The 19,965-nt window shown below is 39.7% G+C and overlaps 1 protein-coding gene across 7 annotated transcripts in view; it reads right to left on the bottom strand.

Moving 5' to 3' along the window:
* ttc14 (tetratricopeptide repeat domain 14) overlaps nt 1-14,405 on the bottom strand; it is a 48,575-nt gene extending 34,170 nt beyond the window's left edge. For 3 of the 7 annotated variants that reach the window (XR_009506876.1, XM_059944703.1, XM_059944724.1), the window contains exons 1-5: nt 14,126-14,400; nt 4,978-5,099; nt 2,157-2,356; nt 1,544-1,628; nt 1,318-1,447 (exon numbers count right to left, since the gene is read on the bottom strand). Coding sequence is in view for 6 of the 7 variants with exons in the window: in XM_059944703.1 (XP_059800686.1) it covers nt 1,318-1,447; nt 1,544-1,628; nt 2,157-2,356; nt 4,978-5,099; nt 14,126-14,271 (683 nt within the window). In the remaining variant the exon portion in view is untranslated. Of the gene's footprint in view, nt 1-1,317; nt 1,448-1,543; nt 1,629-2,156; nt 2,357-4,977; nt 5,100-6,829; nt 6,988-14,125 lie in introns of all 7 variants that reach the window. The other 4 variants (XM_059944733.1, XM_059944743.1, XM_059944753.1 and 1 more) reach the window with 4 other exon arrangements.
* Nucleotides 14,406-19,965: the final 5,560 nt, after the last annotated feature.

The raw sequence follows: 19,965 nt of genomic DNA, 5'->3' as shown, positions 1-19,965 counted from the left end.
GTACTATTCCGTTTTAACCGCTGGTAAAAACGTTTTAAGAGGGGTGTTATGATCCCAGCCCCCTCCTTTGTGAGAATCGCAAGAGCACCCGTTGGGGGGGGGGGGGGTCAGTAGACCCAGGAAGTGGGAGAGAGAGAGACGTGCTGAATAGACTCAGGAAGTGGGAGAGAGAGAAATGTGCCGAAGAGCACGTTCCACCCGGGATGTAAAATAAGGCGACAGTGACTATTGTCTCATGGACACCACGTGAAAAGCCCTCGGGCAAGGTGGGCTGGTTGAGAGAGAGATTGCATCATCCCAACCTGATTGACATCTGAGACCCCGTGAGGAAGTATAAAGGAGGGTCTCAGGGGGACAGCTCCTTCAGACGCACCAAGAAGACACGAGAGTGATCCCGCAGCAGCGGGAAGCCATTCTGAAGGAAGCCACGTGCATTAGATTCCAGGATTGGAATTTGTGGCTGGAATCACGGAAAACCGCTTTTAACTAACATCGGGGAGAGGGAACCAACGCTCCCCCGATTTCACGGAAGATTCATCGAGGCTCGGCAAGTTTTTTCCTCTTCTCCCCAATCTCTCTCTCGGTCGCCCCACGTGAAACCCAGAGATTCCCAAAAGGCTGAAGCCTGCAGACTTCTGAGTGACTTTTATATTTCCAATGGACAATATATTAACCCCTAGACAACAGTAGAGCTCACTGCTTAATGATGATTTATTACTATACCCGCGCTTTAGATTGAATATTGACGACGTGCATTATCTGAATGTTTGTATTAACCTTACTTTTGTGCCCCTTTATAAATAAAAACTTCTGAAAATAGTGACATCAGACTTCAACGGACCTCTCTATCTTTGCTGGTAAGTTATCCAGTTACGGGATACGTAACACATTATTCTCCTCAGATGGTACCGACCAACCCTACTGGCTCACGGACAAACACCACTGTAGTTAACTTTTCCTAATTCTTCCTTGTTAGCCATGGCATTCCAAGACTGGCAGCAAAGTGGAAGATTGATTAGATTTCCTTTGGGACTAAAATCTCCATATTTTAGGAAATGAACTGTACTGCTGTTGCAAAACAGCAAATTTCATTACTTCTATCAGTGTTAATAAACCAGATTCTGATTCTGTTTCACTAAGCTTCAAGTCTCAGGTGATGTGGCTGCAGAAGCTGGGTTGGTGGGGGTGGTAAACAATTCAAACGTGTAAAGATACATGTACAATAACCACACTGAAAAAAACAATTTAAGCTATAATTCAGGTTAGCAGAGAGGAAAAAGAAAGTAAGAATCTCCACTTTACCACTACTTTTAGTACCTGTAGTACGTAGGGAGATCTTCGCTACCGATGACACCCAATTTCCAATGAGAAAGGCGAGCTGAAAGTAACGAAGGCCGCAAAGTAACTGCAAGTCTTTCATGGTAACGATCAACATCTTTTACAGCAACTGCAAAACATTTATTTTTTTTAAATCATAGACGTACATAGAGATCAACACCTCAGTTAATAATTTTCCAATAAGCATTCGTATCAACAATCATACCTCTTACAAGATCTCCTACTTGAAAGTAAGACAAAGGATCTTCATGTTTTCCATGTGAAGGTACATCTCTTACAGGACAAAGTGCCTATAACACAAACATTTTGATTAATGCATTATACAGTTTCCTTTTATGTATTTTAGATTTCTTAAAGTCAGAGCTGGACAAATTAAGATTTGATTAAAATAATAGTTTTGTGTACTTTTGTATCAGTGTCGAGTCTTCCAACTTTCATGGCTCTAAAGAAAAATTAAATAATTGGAACTTTGCTCAAATGATTACCGACAAAATGGAAGTTACAATTATGAAAACAACACTACACTTTGTTTAAGCAATTCGAAGCGTTAGAATGACTTGGGTCATCCATGCACTAACCATGTAGTTTAATTAATCAAAGTAAACATAAAGGAGACAAATTTTATCACAAAGTTTGTAACATATTTCTTTGCATTTCAAGTTATATATAAATTTAAAAATCAGTGGAAAAATGGATCCTAAACATGGGTATATTTGGCTAGTATTCTCTCATAGCTGTCAAATATAAGCTGATCTACAAGTATTCATATTACATTTTATATTATACTTTTATAGTACAAGTATGAGTAATCATCTTACAGTTATTTCCAAGGATTCAATGTCCCGCCCAAGATCCCCTCCAAGACTGATCAATGTTAGAAAGAACCCAAATTCACGAATAGATGCAACACGTCCAATCACAATGTCCCCACGTTCAATGTCACGGAAGAAGTACTGTCTTTTGTCATCACCAGGAACCTCCATCAACTGTTCCAAAGGAGGCATAATTGCATAATAATCTGGAAAAAAAAAGAAAGACTTTGAAATACTATTTCTTTCTATATCAATGCAAACTCATTACTTATACTTTTATTCCAAAGCTAGGACTTTATGAGGTAAGGAGCATCATTGTTATTCTGAGAGATTACTTAACTCAGTTGGAATAACATTGAAAAATAAATTAGCAAAATACTTTTCAAAATTATTGCTGATTTTCTCATTTTACTTCTCTCCACTTCACATAATAGTACAAGATAAAAAATGTGAATCGCTTACTTGTTGCCATACACTTCAGAGTCAGGGCTCTAATGGACAATTACAAAAGAGAGCAAGCATTCAGAAGTGTTTAGAATTTTAATAGTTCCGGAGTAATGTAATGATCAAATAGCTTGCATATCTTCAAAGACAATACAGTCACTTCTGAAGAGCTGTCAACACTTATTCTGGAAATGCAAACATTAATTTTCATAGAACAAGGTCTCACAATATTAATGAAATAAGTGGGCAGATCAGCTATCTTTGTTGCTGACTAGGAAAAAATCTTGAACACATTCTTCAAAAATATCTTTTGCATCCAACAGAGTTTGAATGGTCCATGAACACAACCTTGTTATTTGTCTTTTGCACTGTTTATTTTTGTAACATAATTTTTATGTCCTGCACTATACTGCTGCTGAAAAACAACAAATTTCACAACATACATCAGTGATAATAAACCTGATTTTGATGCAATAGGTTCCTCTGAAAATTAACACTTCAAGCATGAAGCAACACACAAAATGTTAGAGGAATTCAGTAAGTCAAGCAGTTCTATGCAAGGAAATAAACAGTCAACGTTTTGGCTCGAGACTGTTCAGCTGGAGTTCAAGCATCCTTCACTACCTCTAGGGGGGATTGGGGCCTACCTTCTCTTAGAGATTATTATTTTGCAGCACAGTTGAGAGCTGTGATATGTTGGTGTAACGCATCATATGACGCTCAATGGAAAAACATTGAGGAGCAGGTACTTCCCATCCCCATGCAAGCAATTTTGGCTGATAACAACCTGCAAAGGTCCATAAATACTACTGATAACCCATGGGTGAAATTGATTCTTAAAATATGGAAAACTACTATAAAAGAATATAATCTAGAGGGAGATATTGCAATTCTTAAATGGTGTGCATATGACTCAGATTTTACACCAAATAAATTGGATGCTAGACAGCTAAAGGAATAACAGTTCTTTGCAACATAATTGAAGAAGGAACATTGTTCAGTTTTGAAATGCTTAAAGAGAAACACTTATTAGACAAACAAGATTTTTATCGGTATTTACAGATGCGACAATATGTTAATAAGACATTAAAAAATGTAACCAAGGCAAATACATGCTTGATAGAGCTCTTTAGAAAAGCATATAATTTAGATAACGGTAGTAGAATCATTTCAAGCTTGTATAAGGGGTTGTCAAATCTTAAAACACATTCAACTTCATACATTAAAACAAAATGGGAGAAGGAAGGAAGGATAATTATATTTGAGGAAGAATGGACAACAATATGGAGATATCAATGGAAGTGTACCAGTTCACAGAAATGGAGGGATTTTGGATGGAAAAACTTGATAAGATATTTTATTACACCCTCTCAGAAATCCCATTATGATAGTAACCTCCCTGTTTGCTGGAGAAATTGTGGAAATCAAAATGCAAATCATTATCATATTTTTTGGGACTGCCCTGTTATCAAAAACCATTGGAGGGGGATACACAATGCCCTACAAGACATCTTTAAATGTGAAATACCCTTAGAGAGTAAGACCATGTATTTTGGATATATACCTCAAGAATGGTTGAAAAGAGATAAATATTTAATGAATATACTGTTGGTGGCTGGTAAAAAGACTCTTACTAGGAAATGGTTATCACAGGAGAGCCCAACTGTAAATACATGGATGGAAATTACAATGGACATTTACAAAATGGAGAAGATAACAGCATTTATTAACCATAAGCTGGAACAATTTGATTCATACTGGTAAAAATGGTTTAACTACATAATGTCTCATAGGCCTGATTTTATTCTCACAAATCAATGAATCTGTTATAAAAAAAGATCACTCGCTACTTGTATGTAGTTCTTTCCTTTTGCTTGTTTTTTCTTTCCACTCTTTTCTATAAGTGTATACCTCAGATAAATACTTTGTGGAGATTTGTGATATATATGATTATATGATATATATGTACAATGTCTGAAATACATCTTATGGAAATGTTTGATGATGAATTTCAATAAAAAATAAATTACAAAAACAAATTGAAGTCTGGTTTATATATTAGTGTTTCTTAAGTCTAAATTAACCCACAGGAATTGATTTCAGAAGGCTCCTGGACAGTCACTAACTCTTACTTCCAGATATTTAAGGAAGAGGTAGTGAAATAGTTCTTCTTCCAACAGTTCTGGCAGGAAATTTTATATGATCTATTGAGCTAAGAAGGAACTATTTGTTCAAAAGCTGGGGGGGGGGGGGGAGAAAGATTTTGGATACAAGAACATAACAGAATATGAAAATTCAACAAAAAATGTCCTTTTCTAAGATGAGGAAACATCAAAAAGAGAGAAAGAATACAAGCTTAAAACATCTTTTGATTTCAAATCACCTTCTGTCTCTTCGTCATTCAGTTCAGTACTAACAGTTGATTTCCATGATGGAGCAAACAGAAGGTCTGCTTTTCTTGCGATGAACTGCTGTATGCCAATATTATCAATTCTTCTATCCTTTCTGCAAAACAATAGTGTTCTATATCAAAATTACATTCTGTGTATTGTGGTACTACACACCTACTCACAACTTAAGAGAATTGCCATACCATGACTTTAAGCAGATGACTGATATTATTCAAAGATATTCATGTTTATACACACAAATATAAAAGGTTAATAAAAGCATAAATGTGCTGTACAATTTTGATGAAATACTGACTTATCATATGAATGACTTTGTATTATTAGACTACATACTAGCTTTACACAACAGGGACACATCAAACGTGATGCATTCACAAGGAAATCTGCAGATGCTGGAAATTCAAGCAACACACACAAAATGCTGGTGGAACACAGCAGGCCAGGTAGCATCTACAGGGAGAAGCACTGTCGACGTTTCGGGCCGAGACCCTTCGTCAGGACTAGCTGAAAGGAAAGATAGTAAGGGATTTGAAAATAAAGGGGGAGGGGGAAATGCGAAATGATAGGAGAAGACTGGAGGGGGTGGGGTGAAGCTGAGAGCCGGAAAGGTGAATGGTAAAAGGGATACAGAGCTGGAGAAGGGAAAGGATCATGGGACGGGAGGCCTAGGGAAAAAGAAAGGGGGATGTGATGCATTTACTGCTTAGTCAAATTTTGATTCTATCCAATATTGCATAAATTTTCCATTTCCTTCAAATAAAAATCTGCATTTTTCACAAGAATGTAAACTGGAGCTAGCTTCCAGGATAATGGATATTTTCATTAGTTTCCTTTCAGGGGACATGTTATAAATATTAACAGAATCCCAAAGACACCCTATACTAACTTCTGAAGGACAATATCAACTGCTTAAGAGACCATGCATTGTTAATTATCTATTTCTATTAGCTTATAACAAATCTCAAGTGTTAGTAAATCAACCAAAACAGAAAAATCAGATATTTGAAGACCCTGAATACCAATTAGGGTGCCAATTTAATTCATACCACTGGATATAAAATTCAAAATACTTCAAATATACCTCAAAGCATTATTCCTTAACATAAAATATGGTCTGGCAACTCAAAGATGAAAAAACACAGAACCTCACAAAAATCAGATCATCAAAAGGTTATCAGCTTTGGAACAAAGTCATATACTTTCTTACAATATAAGAGGAGATCATTTTGGCTCTAAAAGTCACAGAACCATTTCACTTCCCATTAGTTTGCCATGTTCTCTCCGCATTCCCAACAGCAACACCCAGCCCCTAGGTTCAGTCACTCAACTATACATTAACAGCAATTTGTAGTGGCCAATTAACCTACATATTTACACGTGTATTTAAAATGAAGGAGGAAACATGCAAATTCTACTCAGATAGCAAGCAGGGTCAGGATTGATTCAGGTCATTGGAGCTGTGAAGCAACAATTTTCTTAGCCAAACGATAAAGAAAATCAGAGCTGCAGCAAACAGATTTGCCACTGATTCTGTTTTTTTTTCCCCAGTGACACAGTTTTTAATCAATATTCAGCAAAATTCCATCTATCTTTGCTTGAATTTGAAATATCCTGCTTTACACTAAAGCAGCACAATCAACCACAAGGTAGGGATAATGTGTAATCAGATATTGACTGCTGGGAAGGAACTTCAGGAGGTTGCTAGGATGATGAAATATACACCATATAGACAGGTTCCTCACATTAATCATTGGTAAAGGTAATTGAAGCTTTGCCAACTTTGCATTTTTAAACATTGCTCTGACTGTATCTGAAAAATATTACCTCTGATCAGGCTGACTCGGTCTCACTCCCTTGATTCTGTTCTCATTTAATTGTTGGTCAAGAAACTTTTTTACCATCAATTAAATGACACCCACACACACATCAGGTATAGCCATTTCATTGTTGTCACTGCTTATTCAAGCTTAGCCTCCTTGTGCCTTTCAAAACAAATAAAAATTAGCTGAAAGGCAAATTAAAAATCCAGGTGCTAAACATCTGAAAGAAAATGAGAAAGTACTTAGATCAGAGACCATCTGTGGAGAGAAATAGCTAATGTTTCAGGTGACAATCTATATTCTAAATGTGAACCTGAAACTCTTGTTTCTCTCTCCACATACTGCTTAATCTGCCAAGTAGTTCCAACATTTTCTGTTTATATTCAAGAATCTCATCATTTCTTTCACAAGTACACTTCTATTTTCCATCAATTCATTTGTCACTCTCCTATTAGAAATTTGTTCCTGTCAAAGCACAAATTACATATGGTACTGTCTGTGTGCTCAATGTGCTTAACTGATCATGGTATGAATCACTTATGTCAATCAAGCCATTACCCTCCAGAACTTCAATCTTATGCGTAGCAAGACCATTGGTAAATCAAGTCCAATTCAATCCACAGGACGGCTTTGCATCTGCCTCTTCACCTTTGTTTCTCTTAATTTCCAGATTTGACTATTTATAAATTCTTCTCATTTGACCTCATCCTTGACAAATATATTCATTCAGAACTACTACTATCTTCATTTTCTCACAAACTGTTTTTGAAAACTACAATATAAATTGCTAAGTTTATCATTTTAAATTCTTTATGGCTTTTCACCCTAACTGACATGAAACTCTTGATTTCTCTCTCTAGTAGAGATTTCTGGTAACCCTCTCTGTTTGGATCTATCCACAATCAGTCATGGTCCAATTTGACCACGCAAATTGTTTTTCTCCTAAACTTCTCCATTTTGCCTTCCACTGTAAGATTCAAATTCAAGAACAAAAATTCCATCCTTCTCAGCCTCCACAGTCTAATTGCATCTCTATGATGGTTGAAGATATTTTTTGGATTTGTAATTATTTAGGTCCCAGTTGTTAATGTGTTCTGTCTTTGTGAATTTAAACTAGATCAAATGAATGAACATTAGCTTCTGCTGGTAGGAATTTATTTCTACATCTTATGGCACAGGAAAAAAATCTGCAAAAATATAAACTAGAATTGTATGACTAACCTATGAAAAATAGATTAATGACTTAACCTGAACAAGTTCTAGTTGGACAGAGTTTTAGACCTGATTAGACCATAAGACTGTAAGATTTAGGAGCAGAAGTAGGCCATTTGGCCTATTGAGTCTGCTTTGCCATTCAATCATGGGCTGATCCACTTCATCCAATCATGCCCACTCCTCTGCTTTCACCCCATAACCTCTGATGCCCTGGCTAATCAAGAATCTATCTATCTCTGCCTTAAATACACCCAATGACTTGGCCTCCACAGCTGCTCATGGCAACAAATTCCACAGATTTACCGCCCTCTGACTAAAGCAATTTCTCTGCATCTCAGTTCCAAAAGGACGTCCTTCAATCCTGAAGTCGTGCCCTCTTGTCCTAGAATCACCTACCATGGGAAATTACTTTCTATCTAATCTGTTCAGGCCTTTTAACATTTGGAATATTTCTATGAGATTCCCCCCCCCCCCCATTCTCCTGAACTCCAGGGAATACAACCCAAGAGCTGCTAGACGTTCCTCATACGGTAACCCTCTCATTGCTGGAATCATTCTCATGAATCTTCTCTAAACCTTCTCCAATGTCAGTATATTCTTTCTAAAATAAGGAGCCCAAAACTGCATACAATAGTCCAAGTGCAGTCTCACGAGTGCCTTACAGAGCTTCAACATCACATCCCTGCACTTGTATTCTATACTTCTAGAAATGAATGCCAACATTGTATTCGCCTTCTTCACAACCAACTCAATCTGCAGGTTGATTGAAGGTGGAAGGTAGCTACAGAAATAATCAAGCTTAAAAAAAAGGGTAAGAAACACAATTTCACCCACGGATGGGCTGACCCAAGAACTGAAGTTATTTATGTTTCAGAGACAAGTGTACGGGGAAATGTCAAAGTGACAGTCTGGTTCAGCAGAAAACTGTAGCCAGAAAATAAACAACGTAATTGGGATTTAGTAACAGTTTATAGAAAAGACCCACAAAAAATTGCTTTATTTTTCTTCGTGTTCAAATTATGGGTTCAAAATTCAAAGTAAATGTATTATCAAAGTAAATACACTACCATGAAATTCACTTCCTTGCGAGCATTCACAGTATACACAAAGAAAACAATAAATCAATGAAAAACTGCACACAACAAAGACAATGTGCAAAAAACAATAAAATGTGCAAATACAAAACAGAAAAAAGCCCCAAAACAGCAATAATTAAATAAATAATATTGAGAACATGAGTTGTAGAGTCCTTGGAAGAGCCCATAGGTTGTATAGTCAGTTCCCAGTTGGGGTGAGTGAAGTTATCCACTCTGTTTCAAGAGCTTGATGTTTGAGCAGTAATAACTGTTCCTGAAACTAGTGGGCATGGGGCCTAAGGCTCCTGTACCTTCTACCCGATGACAGCAGTGACAATATAGCATGGTCTGGATGGTGCGAGTCTTTAATGATTGATGACACATTTGTGTGATGGACTGGGCTTTATCCACTACTTTTTATCATCTTTTCTGTTCAAGGGTATTAGTATCTCCATATCTACTTGTAATGCAACCAGTGTATTCTCCAACACGCATCAATAGAAGTTTGTCAAAATTTTAGATTAGATGCCGAATCTTTACAAACTTCTAAGAAAGTAGGTGCTACCTTGCCTTCTGTGTAATGGCATTTATGTGCTGGATCCAAAACAGATACTCTGAAACGATAACACTGATGAATTTCAAAGTAAATTTATTATCGAAGTACATCACCGTATCAAACCCTGAGATTCACTGCCATGCAGGCACTCAATAGGTCCATAGAATAATAACCAAAACAAAATCAATGAAAAAGTCTGCACCAACTTGGGGGTTCAACCAGTGTGCAAAAGAAAACAAACTGTGCAAATGCAGAAAGGAAGAAAGAAAGAAAAAGAATAAGCAAGCAAGCAAGCACTAATTATTCGGAACATGAAATGAAAAGTCCTTGAAAGTGAGTCCATAGATTGGGGAATATTTCAATGATGGGGCAAGTGAAGTTATCTCCTTTAATCCATGAGCCTGATGGTTGAGGGTTAATAACTGTTCCTGAACCTGGTAGTGTGAGGCTCCCATACCTTCTACCTAATAGCAACAGTGTGAACGGGGGGGGGGGAGAAAGGATTGTCCCTATGATGGATGCTGCTTTGCTGTGACAATGTTTTGTGTAGACATCCTCAATGGTAGGGAGGGCTGTACCTGTGATGGTGTGATGGATTGGGCAATATCCACTACTTTTTGTTGGATTTTCCACTCGAAGTCATTAGTGGTTCCATACCAGGCTATGATACAGCGAATCAATATACTCTCTATGACTCATCCATAGTAGTTTCTCAAAGTTTTAGATGTCATGCTGAATCTTCACAAACTCCTCAGTAGAGGCAGTGCCATGTTATCTTCATAACTGCACTTATGTGCTGAGCCCAGGACAGGTCCTCTGAAATACCAATGAGTTGCTGACCTTCTCTACCTCTGATCCTCCAATGAGGACTGGCTCATGGACCTTTGGTTTATTTTTCCTGAAGTCAATAATCAGCTCCTTGGTCTTGCTGATGTTCAGTAAGAGGCTGTTGTTATGGCACCAGTTAGCCATATTTTCAATCTCCCTCGTACATGCTCATTCATCTCCATCTTTGATTTGGTCAACAACAGTGGTGTCATCAGCAAACTTAGATTGGAGCTGTATGTAGTCTCACAGTCTTAAGTATAAAGTGAGTACAGCAAGGGGCTAAGCACTCAGCCTTATGGTGCACCCATGCTGATGATGATTGTGGAGAAGATATCGCTAACACAAACGGAATGAGGTTTGCAAGTGAGGAAATTGAGTATCCAATTCATTAGGAGGCATTTAGGCCTTGGTCTTGAAGCTTATTGATTTGTTTTGAGGGGATGATAGTGCATGATGCAGAGCTGTAGTCAATGAAGAACATCCTAATACATGCATCTTCACTGTTCAGACGTTCCAGGGTTAAGTGAAGATCCAATGAAATAGCATCTGCTTTTGACCTGTTGTGACATAAATTGGAGAGGATGCAAGTTGCTCCTCAGACAGGAATTGTTATGTTTCATTATCAACCACTCAAAGCACTTCATCGCAGTGAATGTAACTGTAACTGGTTGACAGTCATTGAGCAAAGGAGGCCATTCTGTCCATACTGGCTGTGCTGCTCAATGCTTTGAGTACAGAACCAGACTTTCTTTTAATCTTATTGATGAGACTCCCATGTTTCTTATGCAATTCCATACTGTGATTTCCAGATTTCTACTATCATTGCCCTGACAATTCCCTATTTATTGACCTATCAAGCTGCAGGAACTGAGTCCTTCTTCCCCATATAGGCCACATAGGCTTAATTTTTATACACCAATGATTTTTTTCTCTAGCCTCAAAGAAAGCCATCCAATCAAGCCAATCTTTCCTCAAAGCTAAAATATTCCTCTATTGACATTACTCTCTGATCTAAACCCTCACACTTTAAATTGAACATTTTTCACCCATTCAGTCTGATTGCTACACAAAATGTGAAGTGTCAATGGAGACATCAAAAGAGGTGACAAGTATAAAAACCACACATAATTAAATTATCAACATATCCTTTGTGATGTGAAACAAAAGGAGACTTTAGATCAGGGGTTCCCAATCCTTTTTATGCCATGAATCAATAATATGAAGCAAGGGGTCCGTGGATCCCAGGTTGGGAACTTAGGGAATGCCTCAGAGCTTAGAGAAAACTGAACAAGAAAACACCACAAGAAATTATCTGACCACAGATGAATAGTTAAGAGTAGAAGCAGACTGAAGAGCAATAAGATGGAGTGTCTAAGGCTACATCCACACTGGACCGGATAATTTTGGAAACGCCAGTTTCGCTTAAAAACGATAGGCATCCACACCATGCGTTTTTGAAAATATCTCTATCCACATTGAAACTGAGATTTCATCGAATCTCCTCTACTGGGCATGCGCAGAACACATCTACTGAAAACAAGCGACATATTTGGTGTCGAATCTCACTGTGAAAGTGCACGTTTGTGTAGTTACAGACTAGAAAAACTTCAAACGACGGACAGCTGTTGGCTCTCAAGCAGCAGAACTTAAAAGTAAAAAAAAACACAAATACTGGAGCGTACGGAGGCAACCGATAGGGAGTTCACGGACAGATTGGCCTGGCTGACAACGAACATTGAAAAATCTGTTGCATTAATAAAGCACCTTAAGTGTATAAAACATGTCTGCATCAGTGTTATCCTGTATTTCCAAAATATGTTACATTAGGCTGTTACATATCTATTGTCAGAGAAGTACTTGCATAAATAGGTAAACCACCTTCATACGAGCAAGGACAGAAAACGGCAAAGTGAGTATACTTATTCAGTAAGTTATGGGTCAAAGCATTTGGTGAATACATTTCTAACTCCTCTGGCTTCAGTCTCGTTGCCGTTTGTTCTGAAATTGTTAGGTTGCGTTCAAGAAAACAATGAAATAGCGCGCTGCTGTCTGACAGCGTTTTCAGATTCTCTGGTTACGCTGTCCACACTGATCCGGCCAATCCGGCATTTTCAAAAATACACTCTGGAAAGCATTTCTGAAAAGCTCCAGTTTCGGGGGACAAAAACGCTGTTTTAGCATGGACGGAGGGTAAAAACGAAGAGAAAAAGCTTCGGATACAGATTTATCCGGCGTAGTGTGGACGTAGCCTAAGTATCAAGAATGAGAAACAGATTAAGGATGAGGAATTATTCATTGCACTTACATTTGTTAAACATTGTACAGGTTTTAGCCGAAACTAGCATGACGATAGGAAGTAGAATGTGATGGATTCTGTGACTGGAGACAGGAACTAGTGGGGGGCAGGGGTCAATATTGGGATTTTGGTTATCCATTATTTATGTAACTGACTTAGATGTGAATGTATATGTCATGATTAGCAAATGCTGGTGATACTAATTATGGGGTCTTGTTAATAGTGTAGCAGCTTGCAGTGAACTGCAAAAAGATCTAGATCAGTTAGTGAGTTGGGCTGAGGAATGGCAAATGTATTTCAACCTGTGTAGGTCAGTGTGAGGCAGTGAAGAAGGCAGTTAGCATGCTGGCCTTCAGTCAAGGGTTGGGAGTGGGGATCATTATCTTGCAATTGTACAAGTCATTAGCGAGACTACACTTGGGAGTATTGTGTACAGTTTCAGTCACCCTGTTATAGGAAATAACGTTGACAAACTAGAGGGGATGCAAAATAGATTTTGGAGAATGCTCCCTAGATAGAGAGCTCAAATTATAGGGAAAAGTTAGCCATGCTGAATCTTTATTCCTTGAGAAACGGGAGAATGAAGGATATGTCATAAAAATTTACAATACCCGAGGGGTAACTTATTTATAGTGAGAACCTGGAAAAGTTGCCACATTTGGGTCCATTTGGGTACAACTACAACATTGAGAGTCATTTGGATAGGTACGTGGGGGAGCCGCTTGGAGGGTTATGGGCCAAATGTGGGCAACTGGGTCGGTAGGGAGGGTGATGTGGCTGGCATGGCTCAGTTGGGCCAAAGGGCCTGTTTCTGTGCCGCATGGCTATAAAGGATTTTAAAACCAAGATTACAGCATTTACCATAAATCCTAATTAAGCTTGCCAATTTAACATTTTGAGTCACTTGCCTATCAATTTTTCTGCCTCACCGTTTTGATAATTATTTGTGTTGCCTTAATATTAAATCAATTCTAAATACAAACCAACTCCACAACACGATTGCCAAACCACGTAGTACGTACTGACCTGATTAGTACAATAGGTTACTTTTTGTTAAAATATTTAGTACATAAGCATTATTTTTATTAACTGCAGCAACATATGGACGTGCAAAAAGGAACTAGAAAATCAGTCAAAACGCAGTGACCCTGACTCAATAAACGTAAGTTTACAGAAAATAAACAGGCATTCAACCAAGAAATTGGCCTGTTTGCAATCGTTTAAATTCGATAATTTAATAAGTGAAACTTTTTTTTACATGGGACTCCGGTGTTGCTGGTGAAAGAAACCGTGTTGATGCTGAAGCCCAGTTAAACGGAGACCGTTTACCTGTGATGCAGCGCTGTTTTCAAGAACTCGGCCGAAACGCTTTGAATGTCTGGGTTTTCATATTGCTCACTTTTCAAAAGGGATAACAGCGTGGGCCCGTGATAACCCACTGACTGGCGCATGAGATCCTTGTTCATATTCAGCATCAATTTAAGTCCCGCCAGCCAAACTCCTCGGCATCCTGCCTCGGGAAACCCCAGTGCGGACAAGGCGGCGAAGGCCCAGTCGGCCGCTCCCGCTCGGTGCGCGTGCGCACTCTCCGGCGGGCGGCGCCGACTGCGCATGCGCGCTCCCTGGCTTTCGACTGGTTTGATACCCCAGAGCTCGCCTCAAACTTCGTGTAAACCTACTGTGCGGCTTGCCGAGTATTTTCAGTAGAGTATTCCATGCCTTTGTTTTACTTCTGTAAGTGACAGCGTATAAAACGGGGAGGGGGGGGGGAGAGAGAAAGGTATGGTGAGGAGCATGGAGGAGATGCAGTGGAGGGAAAGATGGGCGGGGGTCAAAGATGAAGATGGAAGTCAGAACGTGTGAAGGGATTAAAGGAAGAGAAAAGGGCAACAAGGTGGATAGAGAGTGGGGATAGGAACAGAAGAAAAGTGTTATGGTAAGATTTAAGAAAGTGAAGATAAAAAAAATGAGAGGGATGGGGAATGGTGCTGAAAAATAAAATGATACCAAGGAAGAAAAATTTGTGGAAAATCCAATGATAAGTGAAAAGAAAATGAGATAGATGGGGAGAAGAGCATGAGATTAAAACCTATCTTTCCACTTTCAATAAATTTCAAACATATGCAATCCACATTTCTCTGTTTGTGTGTCCCCTTCAGATAAGTGCCCTCAATTGATGTCTCATCTTTTCTAACACTTCAGATTTCTCAGCATTAGACTTAATGAAACCTCTGTTCTGCCAGCATGTCTGTATATCTTCATACTATCCTCCTCACAGTTCATTGTGCCTCTGCAGATGCTGGAATTCCTGAGCAACACACATATAATCAGGAACTCAGTGTTGTCAGGTGGCATCTACAGAGGGAAATGGACAGTCAATGTTTTGATCTGGGGCCCTTCATCAGGACTGAAAAAGAAAAGAGCAGAAGCTAAAATGAAAAGGTAGGGAGAGAGGAGATGCACAAGCTGGCAGGTAGTAGTTGAGTTCAGGTGAGGGGAAGGTTTGATGGGTGGGGGAAATGGGATGAGAGAGAATAGATGCTGCTTGCCCTGTTGAGTTCCTCCAGCATTTTAAGTATGTGTTGCGCTATGTTTATGTTCTTCGAAGATTTAGAAATCATTTTCTATTCATCCAGGTTCAAATAATTAATCTGCAATAAGAAAGTAGTGGTCATCTTACTGATTTTTGGGAATTCCAAATCCTTTAATATCCTCTAAAACAAAGTTAAAATCAAGTTTATTGTCATATGCACAAGTACATGTATGCACAGATGCAATGCAAGTCTCACTTGCAGTAACATCATAGTCACATGGTGTCATATAAGCACTGTTCACAAGGGACACAAATATACAATTTTTACATGAAAAAATATGATTAGAACATAAAAATACAAAATCAGTTTTAGTGCAAAAATGACTGGTGCTATCATGATGTTGCTGAACCATAGTGATTAGTTCTGCCAGTTGGTTCAAGAAACAAATGGTTGAAGGTTGAAACTGATATTGTAGGATTTCAGACTTGTATAACAATTTTCTATTTGTGTTACTATACCTCCCTTTTTTTAATTCCATGGCACTCTCTCTTGTTAACATGCCTTGTGTAAACATAAATTGTGTAAACTGACTGTTAACTGAAATATATTTTTTATTATTCAGCTAGTAAGGGAACAGTTAGGGGAAAGTACTATGCTCTCCACCAAACTGACACTTAAGCCTTTTTTTAAAAAAAACTGTTCCTTCTTACAAATTAGGTCACATAGAGGACTATTTTCTGGACTACTGGAAGACATAGATTTAAGGTGAGAAGGGAAAGATTTATTATAAGGGACCTAAGAGGCAAATTTTTCATACAGGGTGAGAATGTGGAATGGCCTGCTCTATGATGCAGCACTATGACAGGTACCCTTTCCTATTTTCTCCACCCTTTTTATTTCAGCAATGATGCAGAAGAAAAATTTAGCCAGTCTGAGGGGCTGATTAAGCTGTTCTTTCCATGCTTCAACTCCAATGATAGATGACTTATTTTGATCTGCCTCTCAATCAGATGCCTTTAAGTTCAGACCCAGGGAATAATTGTCAAACACAGTTTACTTAAAATTACATACTATTTATTAGCAAGCTGTGTCACTCAGTTGAACTACAGAGTTCCTGCTCACAGAGCCTGGGAAAATCTGCAACCCTAGTGAGCCCCCGAGTATGGTCTGGGCTGCTGATATACAATTGTTATCACATACATACTTTGATGAGGGTAGACAGAGAAGCTTTCTCATGCAACAAACACTTCTTTCTTCATATATTATTCTCACAGCACTTGTCAGGCTGCCAATAAGTCAGTTAGGTTTTAGCCCTTTTAATTCTGCACGTAATTCCTCATTATGTAAAAGGTGGTGATGGATCAGCATGAAAACTTGGCTGAGTGGTGCCGGAATAACAATGTCAGCCAGACCAAGGAGCGGATTATCGACTTCAGGGCAAGGAACCTAGAGGTCCATGAGCCAGTCCTCATTGCGGATTCAGAGGTGGAGAGGGTCAGCATCTTTAACTTCCTTGGTGTTATCATTTCAGTGGACATGTCCTGGTTCAGCACATAAGTGCAATTACAAAGAAAGCATGGGAGTGCCTCTACTTCCTAAGAGGTTTGCAAAGATTTGGCATAACATCTAAAACTTTAACAAACTTCTACAGATGTGTGGTGGAGAGTATTGACTGGCTGTATCACAGCCTAATATGGAAACACCAATGTCCTTGAATGGAAAATCTCATAAAAAGTAGTGAATATGGCCCAGCCCTTCATGGTAAAGCCCTCCTCAACATTGAGAACATATATGTGAAATGCTGTTATAGGAAAGCAGCATTCATTATCAGGGACCCCCACCACCCAGGTCATGCTCGCTTCTCGCTGCTGCCTTCAAGAAGTACAAGAGCCTCAGGACTCACACTACCAGGTTCAGGAACAGTTACTACTCCTCAACCATCGGGCTCTTGAACCAAAAGGGGATAACTTCACTCCATTTGCCCATCACTGAACTGTTCCCACAAACTACGGGCTCTCACTTTCAAGGACTCTTCATCTCATCTTCTCGATATTTATTGCTTTTCTGTTTATTATTATTTTCTTCTTTTGGGGGGTATTTGCACGGTTTGATGTCTTTAACACACTGCTTGTCCGCTCTATTGAGTGCAGTCTTTCATTGATTTCACTATGGTTATTGGATTTATTGACTATGTCCACATAAAAATGAATCTCAGGGTTGTCTTTGGTGATGTTTATAATAAATTTACTCTGAACTTTGATGTGAAACTTACCAGAGTGAAGAGAGTCAGTAGCTTTAAATTCCTGGGCCTGGCGCATGGATGTGAGTATGTTGGCACCTTTACTTTCTCAAGAATTTAAACAGGTTCTGACTGTCACTGAATGAGCTAATAGACCTTGTTGAAAGTATCCTGTCTGGTTGCATCATGGTCTGGTACATCAATCTGAATGTGCAGGAATGTAAGAAGCTGCAGAGCAGTGGACTGCAGATTACATCACATCACATTGGTAACCTCAAGAAGGTAACATCCATCACTAAAGAGTTCCACCATCAGGTCAGCTACTATCAGCCTGAAGTCCCACGCTGAGGTTCAAGGACAGTTTCTTCTCTTTTTAACCATTTGGTTCTAGGACGAACTGGCAAAACCGGAATCACCACTACAATTCTCCAACACTCTGACTCCTTTGCACTAAAGTATGTTTTTTTTTCCTTATAAATGTGTATAATTTATGTTTTCCTTATGGATGCTGTTCATATGATGCTATTTGCCTATGATATTGTTGCAAGATTTCCATTGCACTTGGCCACATTAGATGGTTTATTCAACACGTACAAAAACTGGATGAACTCAGCAGGTCGGGCAGCATCCGTTGAATCATCTGCAGTGTACTTTGTGTTTAGATGTTTTATTGATCCCAATGTAAATTGCAGTGTCATAGTAGCACAATAAACTATTATTTTTAGATGTATGGCTCCATATATTACGACCTTTCAACGTTTTGAACCTAATTTGAGGATTTTTTGTGGGTATTTTTAATTGCTAATCTGTCTGTCTATGGATTTACAGAGGATATTTGCGGTTTTCTTTCATCAGCTGAGTGCCCGAGAAGCGGAACTCATCTCCACTTGTCACCAGCTTTTCAGCTATAGGAGTCTGACAATTCTGTTGCAAGGTCACATCTATTCAATATACAAATTTTCTTAACTACTCCGGTGTTTTTCAGAATTTAAGATTCCCGAGAAAACGCAGTATTTTGCTGTTGTATTTTGGTTTATTGGAGTATAAAAATTGCATTGTTTGCTGTGTAACCAAAACTATGTAGTCAGCTTTGTGTTTGCTATTTGCTATGTATGTATCCAATTTAGGAGAATGAAATCCCTGTATTGTCTCTGTACTATTGAACACATAAGTGACTTAAGAATGTCGTCAAATTAAGATAATGGTGTGTTAATGAGAGGTAGCTAAGAGAAGTAGTAGAGACATGATCAAGTTGATGGGTAGAACCAATAGTGGCTGATGTACTACAACTGTAGACCGATTGGATATGTGTGGTGAACTATGTGCCTGTCGGGACACGCCCCTGCTGACTGCTCCTGTGGCTCCTCCCACAGGCCCCTGTATAAAGGAGACCTGCGGCCTGAAGATCAGCCTCAGTCTCCAGGACCTTGTATGATAGACACTCACTCCTGGTTCCTTCTTCCAGTCAATAAAAGCCGATATCTCGCCTACGTCTCAGTGTGAGTTATTGATGGTGCATCAATTTTATTGACTGGAAGTTTTAAAACATGGAACCCGTTTTGCGTCCGGACCGGTTGGATTTGGACCCTCAAGACCCTGACGCGGCTCTCGCTTTTGAACACTGGCTTGCATGCTTCCAATCGTACTTGGCGGAGCTTCGTGCGACTGAACCCGCCGTTATGCACAGAATCCTACTCTCGAGGGTCTCCTCCAAAGTTTACTCCTTTATCCGGGACCTGCCGACCTACGAAGGGGCACTGGACGCCCTCAAATGACAGTACCTGCGGCCGGTGAACACCGTCTACGCAAGACATCGCTTAGCTACCCGGCAACAGCGGCCTGGCGAATCGTGCGCTGAGTTTCTCCGAGCACTACAGACACTCGTCCGACCTTGCGACTGCAAGACGCTCACGGCAGAACAGCATGCGGAGCTGCTGGTGCGAGACGCCTTTGTGACGGGACTGAGGTCAGTGTACATGCGCCAGCGGCTGCTGAAGAACTCGGATCTTACCTTAAGCTCGGCGATAGAGAAGGCCAACGCTCTAGAAGCTGCGCGGCATAACGCCGACGCTGTCCAGTCACGCGATTCCCCGCCGGTTTCGTGGACGCCTCAGACCCCGCCACCGCCGGCTCCCGGGAGCGAATTCGCCAACGCCGCCGCCAGTCGCCATTCCACGAGCTCCCCGACCCAGACCACGGCTGTGGCCCGTAAGAAACTCGTGCTTTGTTATTTCTGTGGCCAAAAGAAACATCCTCGACAACGCTGTCCAGCGCGAGAAGCAACCTGCTCCAGCTGCGGAAAGCGGGGCCACTTCGCCAAGGTCTGTAAGTCTCAACCTCGAGCGGAGTGCAGCGCTGCGGGTGAAACGTGGGGGCCGCCATCTTGCATGCCGGGA

Source organism: Hypanus sabinus, chromosome 2, assembly GCF_030144855.1.
Source record: "Hypanus sabinus isolate sHypSab1 chromosome 2, sHypSab1.hap1, whole genome shotgun sequence".
In the NCBI taxonomy this organism is placed as follows: domain Eukaryota; kingdom Metazoa; phylum Chordata; class Chondrichthyes; order Myliobatiformes; family Dasyatidae; genus Hypanus; species Hypanus sabinus.
Note: the sequence above shows the minus strand (reverse complement) of the source record. Positions and strands in the feature narration are given on the sequence as shown.